At 30.6% G+C, this 22,956-nt stretch overlaps 1 protein-coding gene across 4 annotated transcripts in view; it reads left to right on the top strand.

Moving 5' to 3' along the window:
• The window catches only part of LOC148281245 (monocarboxylate transporter 13), a 44,999-nt gene that overhangs the window by 10,069 nt on the left and 11,974 nt on the right, over positions 1-22,956 (top strand). For 3 of the 4 annotated variants that reach the window (XM_088226992.1, XM_088226993.1, XM_088226996.1), the window contains 5 exons: positions 91-257; positions 2,425-2,528; positions 5,137-5,339; positions 20,318-20,606; positions 21,778-21,959. In XM_088226992.1, coding sequence (XP_088083118.1) covers positions 91-257; positions 2,425-2,528; positions 5,137-5,339; positions 20,318-20,606; positions 21,778-21,959 — 945 coding nt within the window. The remainder of the gene's footprint in view (positions 1-90; positions 258-2,424; positions 2,529-5,136; positions 5,340-20,317; positions 20,607-21,777; positions 21,960-22,956) is intronic. The other variant, XM_088226994.1, reaches the window with a different exon arrangement.

Raw genomic sequence — 22,956 nt, 5'->3', positions numbered from 1 at the left:
TTTAGTTGTTTACACTTTGCACAGCATTGTTTACACTTTTAAGTCCGTTGTAGAAAATATAAGTACTTAAAAACAAATGTATTTTTTTAGATTTTCAACCAATCTCTTCTTTCCCTGTTTGGTCTTCTATTCGGCGACAAACTGATAGATATGGGTCAAGGAACGATTGGTGCAACTTGGGTAGCTAATATCATGCTGTTTGTGTACAACTTCTCCGGTCTGGTATCGGGCCCGGCGTTGAAGAACTACTCTGCCAGGTAGTAATATAAATTATTGCCATTTTCATTTAATGTAATTAGCATACTCATAAAAAAGTATAGTTTGTAAAAATCTATTGCAACGATTGCAACAGACTAATCCAAGATTTCTCGGCACGTTGGCGTATTTTTTTTTGTTTTGCACCACAAAACACTCATTTTAATGTTTTGACATCTATATTAATATTGATAACTGAAGTATCTTTTAATTATTTTTTTAAAAAGTGTTTAATGGTTAACTTCATTTTTAATTTGAAGTTATTTTGTTTGAATCGTAAACAACTGTGTTTGAAAATGGGCACTTAGCCGTGGTATATGCTCTATAATGCGGGGTTCAAACCTTAGACACCTGATATTTATTATTAAAGGTATATTTTCAAATTTATGTTTATGCTTAATTTTTTTTTCATTTTCGGTATGTTTTTCAATTTATATTTATGTTTCATTTCTTAATTATTAATGCTATATTTTATTATTCGTATTTATGCTTCAATTTTTATTATTATCGGTATATTGTCTTAATTATAATAATAATGTCTCATTTCTTATCTATTAATGGCATATTTCCATTATTGTCGGTATGTTTTCAAATTAACAGAATTGTTTTATATTCTAATTAATAATTGTATGTTTTCTAATTTATATATATATTTTTGTTTTTTAATGTTTTTATTATTATTTGAATTTCTTGAGCATCGTTTAATGAAATCAAAAAAACACATGTAAAAAAGAAGGTCCTTCCTAAACACAGGAATTTCCTAGCTAGTCGGGACCTAAAACAAAGAATATATGTACATTTTAAAACGGTGAAATACACAAATAAATAAATAAAATAAATTTAAGCCCATTACATTTCCGCAAGACCACAACAAGATACTCCTTGATAATGTTTAAAATGTGTATTACTCTTGTTTGTCCGCCTCGGGGTCAAATGGTCATCGCCGTTTGTTTGAAAAAAGACTTTACTTCAGAGTAATAACTCTTTAGAGAAGCCCTGTATAGAACCAAAGCATTCCAAATTTTTGGTTTGGTTTTAGACTGGGTTTTAGTTTAACAACAAACGTGTAATGGACGGTTTCGGTTAGCGCTTGCAATTCTCATCCCAAGTACCTAAGGTCCGACGTATTGCTGTAATCTTTAGCTTACTTCGTGGTCAATAATCATGGAATTGTTTTTCTCTGTATGGGAGACTACTGTAAGGTATTCTACGTAAGCGACTACTGTAAGGTACTCTATTATGAATATTTTATTTCAATAAATTACCTACGTCTAACACAAATAATCAAGATTCGCTGCTGTTGTTGTAAACAGCGATAGTGAAAGTATTTTCACTGCCAACAGCAGCAAAAATACTTTCATCCACATATCTAAGAAGATTTTTTAAGACCGTGGGTCTTCCTTTTTGTTGCATTTATTAAAAAGCAATCTTCTTATGTTAATAAACGAGTTTTTCTTTTAAAACTTTTAATTTCACGTAAAACAATTTTAATTGAATTTAGTTTGGCAAATTATATAGAGGGCCTTTGTAGGATATCGTCATTCAACTCATGACGATATTGCAACCACAAATGGTAGCAAAAACAGCATTTATTTGTACTGCAATAGTTAATGTCCATAAAAGTAATTTTATAAATTCAATAACTTCTGATTATATTATTATTATCATTTTTATATAATTATTAAACTCCAACGCACTTAATTAAGTCACTAAAATACAAATACCAAAATAATGCATATTATCGCACCGTTTATTTGTAAGTTATTAACTATACCAATTTAATCAAGTTACATTGATAGGCTTGATAGTAGGTAGGTATTACATTTAACAATTTCAACACCATAGGTTAGCAACACTTCTTTCTTTTGATGGGAAAGAACGACACAAAATATGAGTTCAGTTCATATCCAGAGATATTGGGCTTCCTGAACATTACATACAATTAAATAACCAGCCATTCTGCACATTTTGTCAAAGACGAAGAAGAAGGTTTAATTATTTCTCTTATTGTACGTATATTCTTATCTACATAGTTATACATTTTAATCATCGTACCTACGTTGACGATATTTGGCATTTCATTTCTTTATTCAAGTTTAGTTAGAATTCGCCGATGAAATAATAGTGTTTTTACGGTGCTAATACTAATTATTACCCCACTTATTTTAGGACTGTGACGATAGCCGGAAGCATTCTCGCAGGAGGAGGTATGATAGCAGCCAGTTTTTCTACAAGACTCTGGCATTTGGTTGTGACGTACAGTTTATTCACTGGTGAGTTTATGACTACTAACATTACCTATTTTACAGTAAAAAAAAAAATTTATAAAATATTTTACTCTCTGAAGTCGCATACAATTCATTAATTTTTTTTTTTGCACCACTACAGGCCAGGAAGCCCAACAACAATAGTGAATTTTAAGACAGAATATCAGGTTTTAGAGCAATCACATCAAATTTATGTGTCATCATCTGGAATCGAACCCGAAACCTTTTGTGCGTGAGTTGAGCATCTTAGTCATTACTCCACGGAAGCCGCCTTTAGAACAGAATCATGGAAACATGTAATACAATCATGTAATGCAATTATCACACTAAAATAATATTTCAGTAATATAAGTATTACAATACATTCATTTTAACTAACAAACGTAATTTCGACCGTTACATTTTTTTTAAATGTATGTTTGTACAAGAAAGTGGCAAAACAAACACTAAGGACCTAACTCATAAACCTGGCACAAAATTACGCCTAGGCATAGTGGTAGAGTAAGAATAGGAATACCATCCTTATTCTATCACTTTAATTTTTTAAATTTTTTAAATTTATTTTTTATTTCTTTTATTTTTTTTATTTTTTTTTTTTTTATTTATTTATTTATTTATTTATTTATTAATTTATTTATTTATTTATTTATTTATTTATTTATTTATTTATTTATTTATTTATTTATTTATTTATTTATTTATTTATTTATTTATTTATTTATTTATTTATTTATTTATTTATTTATTTATTTATTTATTTATTTATTTATTTATTTATTTATTTATTTATTTATTTATTTATTTATTTATTTATTTATTTATTTATTTATTTATTTATTTATTTATTTATTTATTTATTTATTTATTTATTTATTTATTTATTTATTTATTTATTTATTTATTTATTTATTTATTTATTTATTTATTTATTTATTTATTTATTTATTTATTTATTTATTTATTTGTTTATACATACATTGTTACAAAAATGGCACAAAAAACACTCAGGCAAATTTCGCTTGTACTAGGAGTAGGCTCAGTATATGAAGGGTCGGCAAACCAGAAATATTAGTATGCCTAATGTTGCAATCGGTTCCTATATGGGCAAATGCCTGTTATAAGAAACCGATTTGTTGCGGCAAATACGATTTTTTAATCTGTTTCCTATAAATAAAAATAATGTTGGAGAAAGCCCTGTATATGTAGACTTCCGCATTCCTAACTCAAAAATGTTTTCCATCTCTGTTGCAACAATTTTAGATCAAAATAACTTCCTTGGGAGGAAATGCAGCATGTCTACAAATATTCAGACACACTCAAAATATCGTTAAAAGGCAAAAAGCATTAAAATTGTGCTACACAGAACACTGCTTATCAAAAAAATACTAATAATTTCAATATTTTTAAGTATGTTAAAGTTAAACGAAGAATATAAAGACCCATATCAAATTAAAGAACCACAAAACCGTAAATAAATCATGTATATTTTAGAGAGTAAGACGAATGAAAAAGGTTGTGTAAATGGTCAGAGTAATTAAATTTACAATATAAAAGTTAAAATTTATTTCTCTGTTTAATGTTAATAACTGTTTATCTGGTGATTGACAGGTTAAAAAAACCGGTTTGAGTCATGTTTGAATTGACCTAAGATACCGTTTACATTTGATTTTACAATCAATAGTTTTTTTTAAAATTATTTCATTAAAAACGCACGTAAAGAGATAACAATGCAACACTTGATAAATTAATATTAACAACTCATTATTATTTGCGATGACATAGGACATACTACAAGTGGAAAAATGCAAAAAAAGGAATAATGAAACAAAAAATAGTGGTTTGGCCGGATACCGGATATTCAGCGAGCCCCTAAGCCGGATAGCTGGGTATACGGCCTATTGTCTTTTTTTTTCAAAACATTTTTTTTTAAATCAACGTATTCTCTTCCAAATTCTTTTACTTTTCTTTTTTTTTTAAGAAATGTTAGCATTCTTATGATTTACCCAAATATTTCATTTTGAGGGCCATTTTCAACAAGTTGTAAATAACTCACTATTGGAAAATGGGAATCAAGTTTGGGTAGAGGAGGATTCGAACTACGGACCTTTGATCTGTAAGTCCGAGACACTAGCCACAGGACCACAACTCGACTTACTGTATAATGAAAACTGATGAACGTTTTTAATATTACGATTTTTTTTTATAATGATTTCATGAAATTTCCGCAGTTTAATTAATATGAGTTAATATCCGGTATCCGGACAGATATTTACCTACTACTTGGTATCCTGTCATAAATTTGCCAACTATCCAGTATCCGGTCATATATTTACTTACTATTGAATGTTCGGCCGGAGAGTTACCGCATATCCGTTTCATCTTTAATAAAAATCCCAAGCCCTCTCCTATATCCTCCTCTCTTTAAGTACACATTTTTTTACTACTCGCTCACACACACTCACTCTCACACTCACAATTATGTAAACCATCTTCTTTATATTATTATTTATTATTAAATTAAGAGTAGATTTGTTTTTGTCTCTAGTATTGTTACATATTTCTACCAATGGTTATGTAATAATATTTTTTTTTTCTAAAATAAAATACATTTTAGGGTTGGGTATCGGATTGATTCAGCCCTCTACATTTGTGGCAGTCAACTCCTACTTTAGGGCGAAGAGAGGCATGGCTGTAGGCACATCGATGGCAGGAACTGGAATAGGACAAATGCTGATGCCTCAACTCGTGAGGTACCTTCTGGACAGCTATGGTTTTCAAGGAACCGCGATGCTTTTAGGCGCACTGGCATTTAACGGGGTAAATTGAACTACTTTTACCCTATAGTATTTTAAGTTTGTCAAAATGTTTGTAAACAAATACATAACTTCACCTCCTAGGGATTAAGAAAAAACGCTGTCTGACTTTTTTTCATACAAAAGTATTCCCGTATTTTCTCCTTGGATTATGGAATCGAAGTAGTCATTTTTTTACACACTGCACATATTTACCATAGGCGTGTCTCCATTGTTTTGTTTTTTGATAAATTGTTTCTAAATCCACAAAAGCGTCTAGGTTTATAAGCCATCTTTGGACAAACGTTATACAAATATGATTAATAATTTTGAAAAACTGAAAAGTTATCGACTCTCGAAATTTTATTTTTATATTCTTTGCGAAAAGACAAAATAAAATCGGCTCAGTTTTAAAATATATATTATATGAATATCCATAAATTTAAAAAAACATAAATACGAAGTGTTTAAAACTGTCTGAACATTTTGTTGATTATGTATGTATAATAAGTCTTTTTTGGATATTCTCACACGTAAAGATATATTTTTTAATATATTATTTAGTGTCCTCGTCACGGAAAAGCCCAGTGAGGTCAAATTATTTTTAATAATTTTTTTTAATGAAAAAAAATGAATTAATAAACAAATATGATGTTTTAAGAAATGTCTATAGATTTTGTTTTTGTGCATCATACACATATCATATGACAAAATTGGCGTCGCGATTTTGATTCCTCAAGAAAAAAAAAACAAGAAAAATTTTTACTCTTTGGGCTTATCTACTGACAAACCTCTAAATAAAAGATTAGCGAGTTTAAAAATATATATATATTTCAGTTAAATGCAATCGAACCCAGGACTCAAAGCATAATAGTTATTCCATTTACATAATGCGAACTATGATAAGCAGTGGGTGACTTAGATTTTAATTTAACTCTAAAAAGACTAGTTATCAATTCCTTTGCGCGCGGTGATATAACATCGTGTTGCCACAAGCAAAAGACGAAATATTCTGAATTTTGGACATTGGAAAGGAATTATTAAACAGTACGTCTTTATGTTTTATTTTTTTCAAAACATGTAATTTTGCCCTGTTATTGCGAAATAAATTTAAAATCATACATTTGCCAGTCATCTTACATGCGTGCATCCCCCACTATTGGCAATAATCGACTGAATCTGTTTCACACAAACATCGGCCACAGAACAGCGGCTCTGCCCTTGTTATAAATTCTATTTTCGTGCTATCCCCTACACCGATTTATTGCTGTATTGGCGTCTCATTAATTATTCGCGCAGCAAGTATAAATACTTTTTATATTAAAATCCAGCATAGTTATACAAATTTTACTTTCCAAATCCGGTGTGTCTATTTGAAGATTACAAAAAAAACAACTTCATTATTGAAAAAATATATATGTTTATAAATATAAATATATAAATATATTATTTTTAATTGAATCGGCATTCACTTCGTAACACTTCATTATAAATTATTATGAAAATAAAACTTTGTTATCAGTGTTACACAATTTTATTCTTTTACAAGAACACAACTATAGTTTCGGGAGAGCACTCCTCCCATCGACGGGTGATATAAAACTAATATAATAAACACAGAATATTGTTCACAATGTCATCGAATCTAAACAAAAAATAAACAGATTAATCAATGAAACTTAGAGCAGGGGGGTTTTATTCTTATCTAAGGTGTTGGCATATGAATGCATGGTTATCTTAAGTACAGATATGAAAACATGGACAGAACATTAAGTCGAATTTATTTCTTAAAATTTAGCACATAAGTGGAAGTTGCAATAAGTAAGTCTAAGATTTAATGGTCTTGCTCCGCATCGAGCGGCCTAGCGATGTCTTCCCACACATTTTATGTGTTCCTTTTTCGTATAAAAGAAAGGTTAATTTATTTTTAACGATTGAATCAGAACCTTTGCAACCGTCGGCGTCATAGGTTGAAGTTCATTAGTTTTCGCCGGGCAACTTTACCGGAATAAAATTTTGGACCCGTTCACACCTACAGCCCACGTCTCACGCCCTTCTTACCTGTTGTACTGGAGGACTTTAGGCACCACATGAAATAGGGGCACTTGGTTTTAATGGAGTAAGTTTAGTGCGGGTAAAATACTAGACTTGTTACTTACGAGCTTAATGCATTTAGCGATAACTGCACGATTGCTGGTTATTGCTTTATTGCTCTGTACTATTTGAGCGTAGGAACATTATTATTATGCTTCATTTAAGTGGAAGTTAAAATAACGGCCGAAATTAATTGTGTTGGTAGTACATACTACATGCGGATTCTGATCAATAATACTGGTAGTACATTTATTGACATTTTGTCTTACATATGTAAATACAATAGTTAGGCCTGATAAGTTAATTTAAGTAAATTAGCAGTGATGACAAAATAAACTGTTTCATTAAAAGTGCAACATTAAGGTTTTGTATTAGATATTGGTTATTTCATTTAAAATAGTAATTAATTGTCTATGAATTGACGGATTGTAGGCGCACGGTAAAGTTGTGAACATTATGATACTCAACACAAGACAATATTTGAGTTTGTCCAAATGTTCGTAGACAAAAGACTGGATTTCACCCCCTCGGGAGTCATTAAGATCAACAAATTACAACAGGGATGGAGAATACCTTAACCAAGGGAATATGGAAGTCTAGGCATTTACAGGGCTTATGACCTGTCATTGGCTGGTTTAGGTGGCCACTTTACAAACTGTGCAACATTCACCATTTTGCCCATGTTTAAACATCAATATTTCTTCAATTCTTCCATTTGTTGATTTAAGTGATGTTAAAGAGCTGAAACCTTTATTGTTGCGAAGAGATTCATCTGACTGAATTATTTCACGTACTAGGCAACGCCTGAAAACAACTTTTCAATTTTTAAACTTCTTCTTGGACCTGTTGGTTTCATTACAATATTTGAGTTTGTCCTAATGTTCGTAGACAAAAGACTGGATTTCACCCCCTCGGGAGTCATTAAGATTAACAAATTACAACAGGGATGGAGAATACCTTAACTTAGGGAATATGGAAGTCTAGGCATTTACAGGGCTTATGATCTGTCATTGGCTGGTTTAAGTGGCCACTTTACACACTGAGTAACATTCACCATTCTGCCCATGTTTAAGCATCCACATTTTCTCAACTCTTCCGTCTTTTGACTTTTGTGAAGTAAAAGAGCTGAAACCTTTATTTACGAGGGTGAGATTCATCCGGCTGAACCAAATCACCTACTATGCAACGCCTAAAAACAATTTTTCAATTTTTATACTTCTTCTTTTACCATGTAGTAATTCAACAATGTGGGAGAAAATCCAGCCAGTCTGCAAGCATTTGGACATACTCAAACATTTTTAAAACATAATTCCATTACATTTTGATCACTCCAAACAACAAACAACGAATAACATTGTGAGTTCCCGAAATTCCTAGGTTTCCGAGGTGCCAACTAAGCGAGGTCTATCAAATCAGACCCGAAGAACCGAATTTTCCTTCTTCTTTTAATTAATAAAGATAATTAGCTTGATGGCTGCCAAATCAAAAAAAAAGTTTTTTACTTGTGTGACAATAAATATATTTTCAAAACAGTGTTTTCAAACCATAATATTTAATTCTTGGACTGGTACCTGAAGAGAAATACCAATCATCTTGTCTTTGTTTGCTAATTACACAATTGTGATGCTGCCATTAATGGAGAAAAACAACAATAAAGAAAAATTTCTTATAATATTCATACACCAAAGATTATGTGCGATAGCAAAACCATAAACCGCGCTATCATAATCGTTCGCTCCTATCTCGTCTCGGTAACTTTTTGAATTCGAAATACCAGAAAAGTAATTATTGAAATCTAGATATAACAGTGCCAGATGTAAAATGTAAAGTGAGCAACTTGGTTGGTTTAAGGCGGGAAAGTTTTTCCTGTATCGGCCGATCTGAAGGAGTTCGAATATACTGAGAATCGGTTCTTGGCTTCGGTTCACATATCCGATCTGGAAACTGCCACGGAAAAGATATATGTTTCTATGAACAAGTTTGCAAGTAGTAGCTTGAGTACTCCACAAGAAAAGAGTATTACAAGATTGTTTATATTTATAGTCTTTATTAAAAAAAATACACATGAAATTCAATATTACATATTTGTGCTTTTTTAAATATCAATATTTGTGTTTTTATTATTTACCCAAATATTTCAATTTCAAAACCATTCTATAAAAGTCGATAATAACTTGTGCTGTAAAATGGAAATTAAGTTCCGGTAGAGTAAGATTTGAACCCTGGACTGTTGATCCGTGAGACCACAACCTTACCGCGGGAACACAACGCGATTTGTGTTATGTAAAAGAAAAACAATAATAGGGAGTGACGTCTTAAAACATTTTTTGATGAATTTTAATTGCGTTTTTTTTTTAAATTAAAAGCCTTGTAAAAAAAATTGTCAGCATTATTTTTTACTTGTTGTTAAGATACTTTGTTCAGTGTTTTTATTGATGGTTGTCATTAAATTGTGTTATTTAAACTATTTACTAGAAAACTTTATTATTAATTGGATAAAGGTTTTGACGGGTTAAACCTGTTATTTGAAATGCATTTTTTTTAAAATAAATTTATAAATCATTTAACATAAAGTATTTCACAAGTATAATACGTTGAACTACATTTCCAGGAGTTACAACGACTCAATTCGAGACAGAAATAATATTAACATTTAAAAAATAACACACATTTAGAACTTTTAACTTTATACTTTCACCAACAAGCTACAAAAAGTGGCTTGGTGGGATTTTAGTTTTAGTTAAAACATAACAAGTGAAATTTTTTAATTAATTGTAAAAATGTATAATTATGCTATTAAATAAATAAAAAATAACTACATTTTACGCATTTTAAAATACAAAACAAATTTAGTCATACGGCCATGGTCCCGCAGATAGTATCGCGGACTCGGAATCAGGGGGTTCGAGGTTCAAATCCTGCTCTTGAATAACTTATTTTCCATTTTCTAAATGGGATATTTACGATTAGAAAAATACTCAAAAAATTTGATAACCTGCTTGATAAAAAAACCTTTCCATAAATAACATCGATTATGCTACTTAAAATATACAAATCCTGTATCAAACCAACTCTCGAATACGGGTTATATTTTATTCCTTTTATGTAAAGGATACCAACTTGTTGGAAAGAGTCCAAAGACGAGCTGGCCTGTCAAGCCTGTAACGGCTTCCGTATGTGGAGAAACTGGAAATGTTCAGTCTCACAACTCTGCAGGAACGGCGAAAAAGAGGTGGCTTCATAAAAACACACAAGATACTCAACCGTCACTATAGCTGCCCAAATTTGGATCCCATGTTCAAACGTCAACAAGATGTCACAGTTTCAGGCTGGAATAAAAACAGGTTCAATCTGAAACCACGGAAGCATTGCTTGAGCAATAGGAATGTTGATGGTTGAAATAAGATGCCACAAGAGCTGATCTTAACGTGTAGTCTCAATGAGTTCAAAAATGTAATAGATTTGTATCGGAAAAGTTAAATTGCGCCATCAACTCACATTCGTTAGAATAGATTTAAGCATATCAGCTTTAAGCTTTTCACTTAAAATTAAATTAATCGCTTAAAATTAACAGTGAAAATTCAATGAAAAAAAATGGGTAACCTAACCAGCGCGTCAAATAATAAATTAATTTTGTATTTACTATTTTGACGTTCATTAGTTGGATATGCATATGAAGACCACATGAAAAAAGAGATGTAAGTCATTAAATATAGATTTTGAGACAACTCGTTTTTAACGTTTACGGCCACATGGTTTTTTGCTTTAGTACTGTAGACAATAAACAAATACCCAGTTTATTAAATATCATCATCATTCCCTTTCCGCACCTAATAGTGAATAGAGCACAACATTGGTACAACAATCACAGCGTATCTTGATTATTTTTGTTACATGAAGGTAAGATGATCAGTCTTGTGCTACAGGTACCAGTCCAGGGATTATGAAATATTCTTGTGTAAAAACGACGTTTTGAATTAATATTTAATGTCAACCATAACGGAAATCGAACCTGAGACCTCTTGCATGGTAGGCAAATGCGCTGATCACTACACCATTAGGCTGACGACCTTTTTTGGATACATGTTTCCTAAAAATAAATTCAAGAAAAAAAAGTTTTTTTTCTAGTATGTTAAGCCAAAATATAAACACAACAACTTAAGTCGAATTTTTCAGGAAAAGGGGCGTGTAAGTCCGCAAAAATAGGGAAAAAATGGTGTGTTATTAGTTACAAATAACTTTCAAATTTTTAATATATACACGGCTGTTAGGAGGCTGAAAAACTTCGATAAATCCAAAAAAAAAAAAAATTTTCTTTACCGTTTGAATGAAATATTTTTAATACACTTCAGAGTTGATTTGCTTTTTTATAAAACGGCTACCACAAAATTTACGAAATATGTGTGATATCGAAACAAAAAAATCACAATATATCATGAATAAATAGATCATTATTTAGCTTTCTAAAAGGAATCGTTAATTGTAATATATTTACATAGTTTTTAAGTAAAAGATGTATTCTATCTATTATCAGCGGGTATTAATTGAGTATCCTGAAGGTAAACAAATCAAATATTCTAGCATTTAGCAATAAAATTAAAAAACCATATTGTTTTCAATCACTAGAATTCGATCGCCACTCGTCACTGTCTTATGCGTCTTTTTTAAAATAAGTACCTTTATAAAATTTATTTTAATATTTTTGAGAAAAACCTGAGTTTATTCAGTACTTGCTATAATTATTTCATTAGATTTGAATAAAAAAAACTCATTACACGCAAAATTTAAACAAAATTCCGCAATTCATTGGTTGTTTTTTACTTAATTTCAATTAAGTTAATTGAACAGTTTCAAACAAATCAAATCTACAGTAATACGTGGCTTTTTAATATGTACAACATGCATTCAAAAATTGTATTTCCCAGTGAAATAAAATGTTAATCTATTTTATCATACGAGTATTTTTATACTTAACTTGATTTGCATAAATACGACTGTATTTTTTTAGAAAATGAATGAAATATGATTTTAAGGAAAATATTATTTTTTAATGCTTTCATTTAAAAAAATTTGAAATTTTGTTTTTTATACCTACGTGTAATGGCTTAAGTATTGAACTCACGCACTGGTAGTTTCTGGTTCGATTCCCAGTAATATTTTAAAATATTTTTCTCAAGCCTGGGTGTTTTGGGTTGTAATTCACCACCACTAAAATGGAGGGTTGGGTAAGGAATTTAGTAAGTAATAGGAAGAGGATGCAGGAAAGAAACAGCATAAAAACTCAAGGAAAATTGATAATATATTTTATAATATAGTTATGTTTCAGGCTTCTTAAAGGTGGCCCAGGAAGGTGTTTTTTTACTATGGAGAGGTAGTTTACCCCTAAGTCTGTTACCTTGAACAGAAATATAACTGCTAAATAATGATGTGGTATGGTAGAATATGAACAGAAATGCAAATGAAATTTTCAGTAAGATGTTTTGAATGACAAGGTTATAAAAAATGTTGTCGAGAAGACAGAAGGATGCTTTGTGAACAGTTTTCTTTTATTTTTTGTTTTGTTATTTGATATTTTTTGGCCCAAACCATTTGAAAACATTTATAGACTATTGTTTTTTTATATAATGTGTTATTATTAAGATTAGTTTTAGGTTGATTGTTTTTTTTATCTTAAAATGAATAAATATAGAATTAAAAAATGTTCATCAATATGTGTTGCGTAAGTGTGTATTTTGAAGTTCTATTATTGACAATACCAAATGTACTAGTGATGTATTTTCTCTTAAGATAGAAAGATAAGCAAAACGTAGAGTATCTAAGGAACTTGTCATCGTGTGTTGAAGGTACCTAAAGGTACACAGTTTATAGATCGTTAAAGTTTTCAAGTGGGTAAGGATATAACAACTTATGCAAATTCAAAATTTAGCTTTGTGTTTAAAGAAGGGCGGCTCGTCAATATAATAAGAAGATCTTCATATACAAGAAAATCTTCATTTAAAAGAAAAAAGTCTTATCGATTTTTCTTGATTTACCTTTTTCAAAAAAATGCTTTATTTTGCCACTTTCTTTTTTATCTCGAAATTACATAAGCCAAATTTGCCTCCCAAGTACTTTTATCTTTTGAAAATACTTGCGCAATTGTAGTTTCACAAGCCGCTTGGCAAAAATTTTGCAGGCGTCGCAAGCTAAACGTCAGCATCCACACGCTTATGAAATCCTGAGCGTTCGTTGATTCAAGCCTATATTTTAATCTATTAAATCTTCTTTTGTTTTGTGCACAAAATATTATCACTGCACCGCCTCAAAACTTGGCAAGCACTCGCATGCGCATGTCGACGTTCAGCAAACGTGTGCGACCATCTTAACATATTTCACATAAAACGTGTCCAGAAGGATGAAAAACTGTGTGAAATAGAATCATAATCCAAGACAAATGTTTTTAAATTGATCCAACTTCTAATGCATGAAGCTAACGGATAGTTTTTATAAACAGAAAATAAACGACTTTGATAAAAATGCATCAATGAAATTCCTCGTTTGAGTTTTACTTTGTTTTAAAGATTTTTTTTTAGTTTTTGTAAATATGAAGTTTTAATAAGAAATACCAACAAAAAACATCAATATTATATTAAAAATAGTTAAAAATCTTATTTATTTACATGCGTTATTTTGGCACAGAACGTCACCCAAACTGGACTGCTTAGTAAAATAATGAAACAAACAATTATAAAGAAAAAAAATGTTTTTTTTATTATATCACGGCAAAAACTGCCTCTTTTTTTGTGTCGTACCAAATCACACTGAAAATTTCAAAACAAAATCACCAAAATATTTACGTATATTGATGTTGGAAATTTTATTATCAACTTCATAAAATGCAATGTTAAAGAAAAGTAAGTAAATGTGCTATTTTGACGCGAGATAAAAAACTTTCTAATCAACATCATGTTTATATGTCATTTTCAGATTTAAAATGTCAATGTTTACTGGTTAATTGAGTGCACGGGCCATTTCAGCACAAAACGTCAGCCAAACTCGATTTGAGTAAGCGCGATACGATGATAAATCACTATTTCCGTCGATCTGCACTGAAACAGAGTAAAATAAATCAGTCATGTGCCGTAGCGAGGCGCCACTGGAAACGGGGGGCGTTAATTTACGCAAAAATATGCAACAGCCACTTGCTGAAATTGAATCTGTAAAATTGCCCCCTCTTCCCCCTACGCCCAACCGTTTCTACAGATGTTCTTTCATTCCCTCTTCCTCCATTCGCATCCTCCGTCCCTCTCCCCCGGGCAGCAGACTGTTTAATTAACGAGAGAGCGGCGGCCGGTTATAATACGGTTCAGATTTATAAATAATTTCAACTTTTCTTTTTATCAAAGGGCGATAATAATTGTATTTTTCTCTGCGACATGCGAACTTGTAGCGCCCCGTTAGGATAACTTTTATGTCCAATGGAAAAGTTTTGTACGAAATGTTCGACAATTGGAATATAACAACTTTATGGAGGTTTTTGTATACGATATTCCAATTTTTATTTTTACGTGAAAGTACCTATCCACTCTTTTTGATAAAAATATTAGATCGATGTTTTTTTTTTTAATACCTACAGCATAAAATTTTAATTGTTTAAATTTACTACTAACGTAAATCCTCATTATTTAAATTTTAAACTATCGGTAACTTTACGCATGTTTTTTTTTTAAATGAAATATTTGCGTTCTTATGATTTACCCAAATATTAAATTTTGAGGACTATTTTCAACTAGTTGTATGTAAATAACTCACTATGAGAAAATGGTAATCAAATTAGAGTAGAGGGGATTTGAACCATGGATCTTTGAGCCGTGAGTCCGAGACACTAGCCACGGGACCATAACCCAATTTTTGTTAAAGAAAAATAATTATACAGTAAATATTATTACTATAACAAATGAACTAATCTTACAAAAATACTAGAAACACTCACAATTGTATTTCACTTTTTATTGATGTAAAAGTTTTCAATTTTTCATATTGTTTTAAGTGGCTGGTGTATTTTACAACAAAACATTAAATATTTAAATTGTACGTACATGGCAAAATAGTAAAAAGGGAATGAAATCGAGCTTTAATATAATTATTTATTTTTTTTAATTTTACAATATACTTTTTTTTTTACATATACACAATAAAAATATAATACATATAGAGAGAAAATTGCTTGAAAAGTTTTAAAACAGTATTATGCAAAAATAATGTTAAACACTATAGTACTCGTATATGTAATTTTTCTCTGTATAGACTGAATAACTGTTTATCTTTATATTTTAACTTTAATAATAACAAAACACACCAAAAATAAAAACATTAACCGTAAAAATGAATTATTTTATTCATTAATGTATAAACCAAGACTTGCTTATTTTTTTGTGAGAATGTTCCCCATTTCTGTTATAATACATTTTTTTAATGAATTTTAATACAAATTATTTTAAATGATTTTAATATATTAACCCTCTTTTAAAATAAATGAATACTTCGACTAAGTTTATAAGCTGACAATCTTCTCAAAGCCTACCCGTGTAAACGTACACTCACCCACAAATACAAACAACCCTTACCTGATTTTCACACCACTATATCGATATTGTTTTGCGCTAATGAAAAATAATTTACCTCCATTATGAAAAGCTCTCGGTCTGGACTAAGTAGTTCCACATTTGTATAGACGGCTCTAATTCCCGCGGGACGCTTTCCAATATAAGGGGTAAGGACTCAGGCAAGAGGGAAATTAAATATTCAACTAAAATAAAAATTAAGACACAACGAAAAGCCTTTCTCTAAAATACGATAATTTTTTTTGTTTGAAAATTTATTTTCAAACTTGCTAAATATTCAACGAGAAATAGATAATTTATTTGTAACAGGAATAAAGATATGTGAACATTTACAGCCCTTCTGACTTGTCATCAGCTGGTCCAGGTGAACGGTTTGCGCATTGCATTCTCAGTTTGCAAAATGGGCAATTGTTCTCAAACAATTTTCAGCTGAAATCGTTATCCGATCTTTTTGTAAAACCTGCATGCATAACTTATTATGGGTTTGCATGATAAATAGAACCAGAACCCTGGATGACTGTTTTCCACATAATAACTACTCCCACGTAAAAATACTGGAAAAAGAAATCAAATGGAGATAAATTTACCTCAAGAATTGTAGTAAGAGCAATAGCGTACCATGCTTTAAATTTAGGCTTAGATTGTTAATTTAATGGATTTTAAACTGTAATTTCCATTGTCTTTAGACTGCATATTAAGTTATGATTAACCATCCTACTTTCACGTATTAAACTATCTATATTTATAGTAATTATAATTCCAAATTAAGTGTCCTATGCACTTTTGAATGCAGTCAGATAACAATGAAGCAATTTTTACATATGTATTTTTTAATTTATTTATGGAAATCTACAGTCATATACAGTAATAAGTTTTAAGTATAATACGTACTTAAAACTAGACTAAAAATGATCTCAAACTTATTATTATTAATATACGAAATGTGACAAAAATAAATTTATACTACACAAGGATGGAATATGGAAAACTGCAAATAAAATGTTTGTACATATTTACCATTGTAAATTTAAAATAAAGTGAAAAAAAAAAAGTATTTACTCATCACTACTCACCCACGGTGACAATGCCTGCACGCTGTCGCTGATTTCCCCTTTGAATTTATTATTATTAAAATTGAAGATATACCTCGCATTAGCTCCAGTAATATTATCATATAAGTTGCATATTCTATAAATGCACGAATTTTTTACTGCATTAGTGTTTACATCGGTGCAGTAAAATAATTTGGTGTGACGGGTACGTTTAAGAGGTACATGTAAATTAATTAAACTTCGTAAATTGGGGCAGTCAGTCACCATTTACCATTATTGCATAGTTATTATACAAATTAAATTTTAGTTGGGTCATGGTAAATCTATTGTTTTTGATATTAATGATTCCGCTTCATGTTGCTGCGGATATCCTAATCTATCTTCGAAATATGTCATGTGATCTTGTCTATTTATCCTTCTCAATAAATACCCAATAGAGTATCTCGCTACTGTCCTTGGCTTTTTCATATATCCTGTCAGATAAACAGATCTGGAGACTCCTATAAAAATGTTGAAGACTTCAAATTTTTTTTAAAATAATTTCTACGAATCGATTATGTCCAATTAATAATCCCAGTCCGTGAAGAATTTATTTACCTCTTTTTCTCAATTCAATAATGTATATATTATGCACTTTTGGATTATCTTCTTTCAGCACAAAGATTCCGAGGGTATCAGATTACGGAGAGCTCGTTCAGGCAGCTTCTGTCGTTCAGCAAAGAGCGATTTTTTCTTGTATATGGGCGCCACCAAGGAAATTCGAGTCCTCAAATAGGGCGTGTGGTATATGGTGGGCAAACTATCGAAATAAGTTTTATGATAGAATACATTTTTTTATTTACAGTATTTGGAATATATTTGTATTTAATATTATGTCGACCTTTGAGAAGAGAAATAACTGAACATCTTCTGTCCACGCAAGATTCTTCGTATTTCTCTTTACTTCTTTAAAAAAAACAGTTGTATGATAAAGATTAAGAAGGATAAAGTCTCTTGGAAATTAAATCCAGGACATTTCTAAAAATGTTTCGATGCACTCAAAATATTGTCTATTCAAGAAGCTAGTTTTAAAAGAAGCATACAAATTCAACAGTTTTTACACCTTTTTCTGCAAAACAACAAAACATCCCGCCGTTTCCCCGTAAAGGATATAGGTTAGAATACCAGATAGGGTAGAACGACATCTCGCTCTATCTTTCGATACAGAAATCGCTTCCTCTACATTCATACATCTTCTCATGCACACGCGGCAATTATTCCGACTTTTGACATGTCCATCTTAAGGTATTCGTAGAAATTTGGTCATGCCATATTTTTATCGGTCTTCCTCTATTTCCGCATCCATTAACATCTGCATTGTAAATCTTTATGCCTTTTTTTGCTGTCCATTTGCTCTACATGTCAAAACCAACGCAGAGCTCCTTTCCTGAATTTGGCGGTAATGCTTATCTCAGCCTTATACAATGTACGGAACTCAACATTAGCGCATATCTATCGCAGATATCATACAAAGTTTTACCACACATTCACCTGAGACATCACATTTCTACAGCATTCAGTATACGTTCATCCCTGTTTTTATACTTCGCTCCCATCAGAGTTGTGACCTGAACTCCATTGTGAACTGATAGTTTTGCCTCTTGTTGAAAGAATAATTATCTTTTGCTTCTGTTCTGTAATAGAGGCTTATCAGCGGGTGGGAGATTGATGATACGGAAGAAAATTATGAAAAATACATCCCAGTACCAAGACATTTGGCAAGTCTAATCAACGTAAATTATTAGAGCCGTAACTCTATGTTTACGAATTAAAGTTAAATAAAAAAAATTAAAAAAATTGTAAAGTTTATGTGTTTCCAGTTGAAATTTGAGTTTAAATTCGATCAATATATTCATATATGTAAAAAACATCACATATTGCCTATGCAAAAACGTCGTAAAATAGCGGATATAATTTATGTACTAAAAATTGCCTCTGGTTTAATCAACTGTCCTGAACTACTATGTAAACTTTCTATCAATGTTCCTTCCAAAGTTCTAAGAAAAAACCTTCTTCTTCACATACCTCTTGTTTCATCTAATTATAGGCAACATTCATATTTATGGCGAACTTCAAATAATTTTAATGTAATAAATAAATCGTTAAACATAGATTTATTTGAAAATAATCTTAATGACGTACGGCGTTTGCTTTCGAAATAATTCAAAGTATTTAATTTTTTTTTTTGGATTAACATTCAATTTCTTTTCAATTTATGTTCGATAATCTTTTTCAACTAACTGTGATGCTACTTGTGAAAACCTGTAATTGGCTTATTTGGTATTTGTTTTGTTTTATATATATATATAAGATAATTATAGATGTTGGTTATCCAATCAAATAAAAAATGAAAAAAAAAAAAAAAAAACATTTAATAAACGAATACGAAAGAGTATTTTATACTTCTTACACAACGAGGTTTTCCGTTTCTATCAAATAAAAAGATACTCGTTTTATAGACTGGCAAAGAATCGAAGTTTCATGATTTGAAAATTTGTCAAGAATATTTCCAGTACGTATGCTCAAATCATTACAGACAGCATATTTTATTTTATTTTATAAGTTGGCGCATTACTTTTGGATTTAAAACGACGATAGGGTATTTAGAAGCGCGGGTCCCTCGTAAGTGCCATAAATCCCCAGCCGGCCCGGTCCGAATACGGTACCTATTTGGTCCAACTTTACTGGAGTGACCCGCCAGAGCGCACATAATCCCGGACAAATGAACGGATTCCCAGTAAACAATTTTACGAATATATCGCTTTTAGTGTTCTTTTTTGTATTCACGATTCCCGTCATTTTAACCTCATTTAAGATTTAAGGAGGTTTTAACATTTTAGAGATGGGAATAAGAAACTGTAGAGTGTAGGCAATTGAAGAATTTTTGAGGCCTCATCGGCAGATTTAAAAGAAAAAATAATTCACAACGAAGGAATAAGAAAATTTCATTAACTGCACGCTCTTTCTGTCAATAATTTAGATTAAAACACAGGTTTAAAGTAAAATGTCTTAATAAAGTAAAACAAAATAATAAAATAAGTATTGCTAACACGACTTAATATCATTTACTGTTAGAGGTCGTTTTTTCTTCTCAGTATAAGTGTATGACATAAGATTAGGCTTGGATTTCAATAGAGATGAATGAAGCAAAACAAAAAAGTGTTAAATGAAGGAAAAAAGTAATAATTTCCTTTTAACTATCATTCTTATTTCAGGTTGTCGGAGCATTTTTGTTCCAACCAGTAAAATGGCACATGATCCCAGACCGCAAGTTAGGGGAGAATATGTATCTTCTTGCTCCAAAAGAAACATCGTTTGGAAGCACCAAAATCACTATAAACAGCCAAGATAATGTGAACAGAAGACCTTCTATAGTACAACCTCCAACTTTTTTCGAAGATATATCCATGTCTCTACCCTGCAGTCTTGACAAACTTTCTGATGATAAGAGAAGATTTAGAAGGTCACAATCTTATTGTGTCACCAGCAAAAATGTCCCAAAAGGTAAAAATATAAATAATACACAGGTACAAAACTTAATAATTGTATACTTGATAATTGTTGTTAATTAAAAATAAATTATGAATCTTTATAAGATGAAACGATAAATTAATATGGGTATGAAAATTATGTATTTTTTGTGTGCAGATGAAGCTCACTGAAGACGAGTATATAATTTTTTTTAAAGTAATTCCAAATTACCAATTTATTCAAACATTTATTCGTCAAAAATGTGATGAAATGTTGGATGTTTTTTTTATTTGTTAATCGGCTATTGCATTTTACTTTTAGCACCCAGTGGTGCATAAGGCACTGCATTGGTAGGCCAAGTGCAGTGTATATTGATCATCTGTTACATGATGGTTATGTGATCAATCCCACCAATGAAATGAAAAATAAAGTATTGCAGGCTTAGCAACCTTCAAAAGCAATATTTCATATCTACCCTGCCAGAAATCGAACCAAAGAATTCAAGAATGGTAGGCAAACGTCCACAACACAACAAAGCGTACTTATCTTCACTCGATTTCCTTATTCAGGATTTTAAGCTGAGAGCAGCCATTCAGTCAAAAACACTCGTCCAGGATCCTGGTTTTACTTTACACACATAACTTTATTCTTCATCCGCCTAGACACGGCAAAAATCTCAAAAATCAGTGTTTAGTTGTTTAATATTTTGCTGATATGACCAGACAGAATATGAGTTTATTTATTACAACACCTTACAAACATGGAAAAATTACATACATATGCATAAAGGCGGGCATATTGTGTTAAAGCAATTTCTTCCTACCTACCCAAACCGTTCAATTTAAAAAAATCCGTGGTATAATATAATATTGTTGGTATTTTAATATAATTTAATTATAAAATAAAACAATGAGAAATAAACATATTTTGACTAAATATCTACACTACGCTATGAAGAGAGAAAAGGGTAAAGAGGTAAGAAAGAAGTGAAGAGAAAGAAGAAACTCAAATATACAGGAAGTGACATTTTATACGTGATTTGAATGTAAATAAAGAAAAGACGTCTCTAACATTAGTGGGTAGATTATTCCATAATCGAGCAGCAACTACAGATTACCTTACTGAAATTTGACGAGAAGTAGGATACAACTATTGATTTAAAATATCTGAAAAATTGTATATAAATAAAAATCTTTTATTTCAGGAAACGACGGCAGTGGAATTACAGTTAATACAATGAAACCAAAAGGAATTTGGGGAAAAATAAAGAAGGTTCTAGATTTGGATCTGTTACTCGATGGTTCATTTCTCAACATCATATTCTCGTGTGGTTTAGTATTTACTTCAAACCAGCTCTTCAACATGCTGTTCCCTTTCTACCTTCAGGTATGCTAGATTTAAAATACTCTTAACGTTGAATCTAGGTATTTTATTAAATAATATATCAACACATTTTTATTTAATACTTATTGCTAGTATCGCCAGGGCCAGAATTCGATAAAAAACTTTGACCATTATTCATTAAGGACCAACAATAGTTTTTTTGAAAAGTTGAAATAATAATTACTCACGAAATAACCAAATAATAACGTTTATATAACATAGAAATTATCAAAGTTCTTAAGTACTTCACAGTTGTTCGATCAAAATATTGTTTTTATTACATTTTAACTTAGGCACATATTTATTTGAATTTTTTTTTAAGACAAGGCTGTCTATCGCTTCATTGGAAACTTATTTCTTCTTAGAAGTCAAAAATGTTTTTGCTGTAACTTACGAAATAAATTTAAGTTTTTTTCAAAACTCGACATTCCAGATATTATTTTCCGTAAGAGTTGATTGAAGCTTAGAACATGACTTATGACATGTCATAAACTGGTTTAAGAAACAATGTAAGATCGATCGAATATTATGCAACAATACCACAAAACAAAAATGCCGAATGCTAAATTGTCTAAACATTATAAACTTATATAACTTTAGAAAAGTATCGTAGAAATATTTTTTTTTTTTCAGTAGTTAAGTTTCTTCTTTTTGCAGTGAAAGTACATTCCTTTGCACACCCAAAACCGTTTTAATGACCGTGGGTCTTCCTACCAGTTTCACTCAAACAAAAGTTTATTGGTTTTTTTTAAAACTAACGAGTTGCAATTCTCATATTTTCAATTTCATGTATGGCGATTTTAATAAAATTTAACTCTACTATTTTCACTGCCCCTCTCAATGTGTATTTGACAAATTTTATTAAGAGCCTTCGTCATATATTGTCTTTCATCCTTATGTCCATATTGCAAACACACATTGAAGCAAAAACTATATTTACTTGAATCCTAATAACCTATGTCCATTATCGTTATTTTATAAATTTAATAACTTCAGAAAT

Source organism: Micrasema longulum, unplaced genomic scaffold (genome assembly GCF_059751315.1).
Source record: "Micrasema longulum isolate JH-2025_06_02 unplaced genomic scaffold, ASM5975131v1 h1tg000482l, whole genome shotgun sequence".
Taxonomy (NCBI): domain Eukaryota; kingdom Metazoa; phylum Arthropoda; class Insecta; order Trichoptera; family Brachycentridae; genus Micrasema; species Micrasema longulum.
Note: the sequence above shows the minus strand (reverse complement) of the source record. Positions and strands in the feature narration are given on the sequence as shown.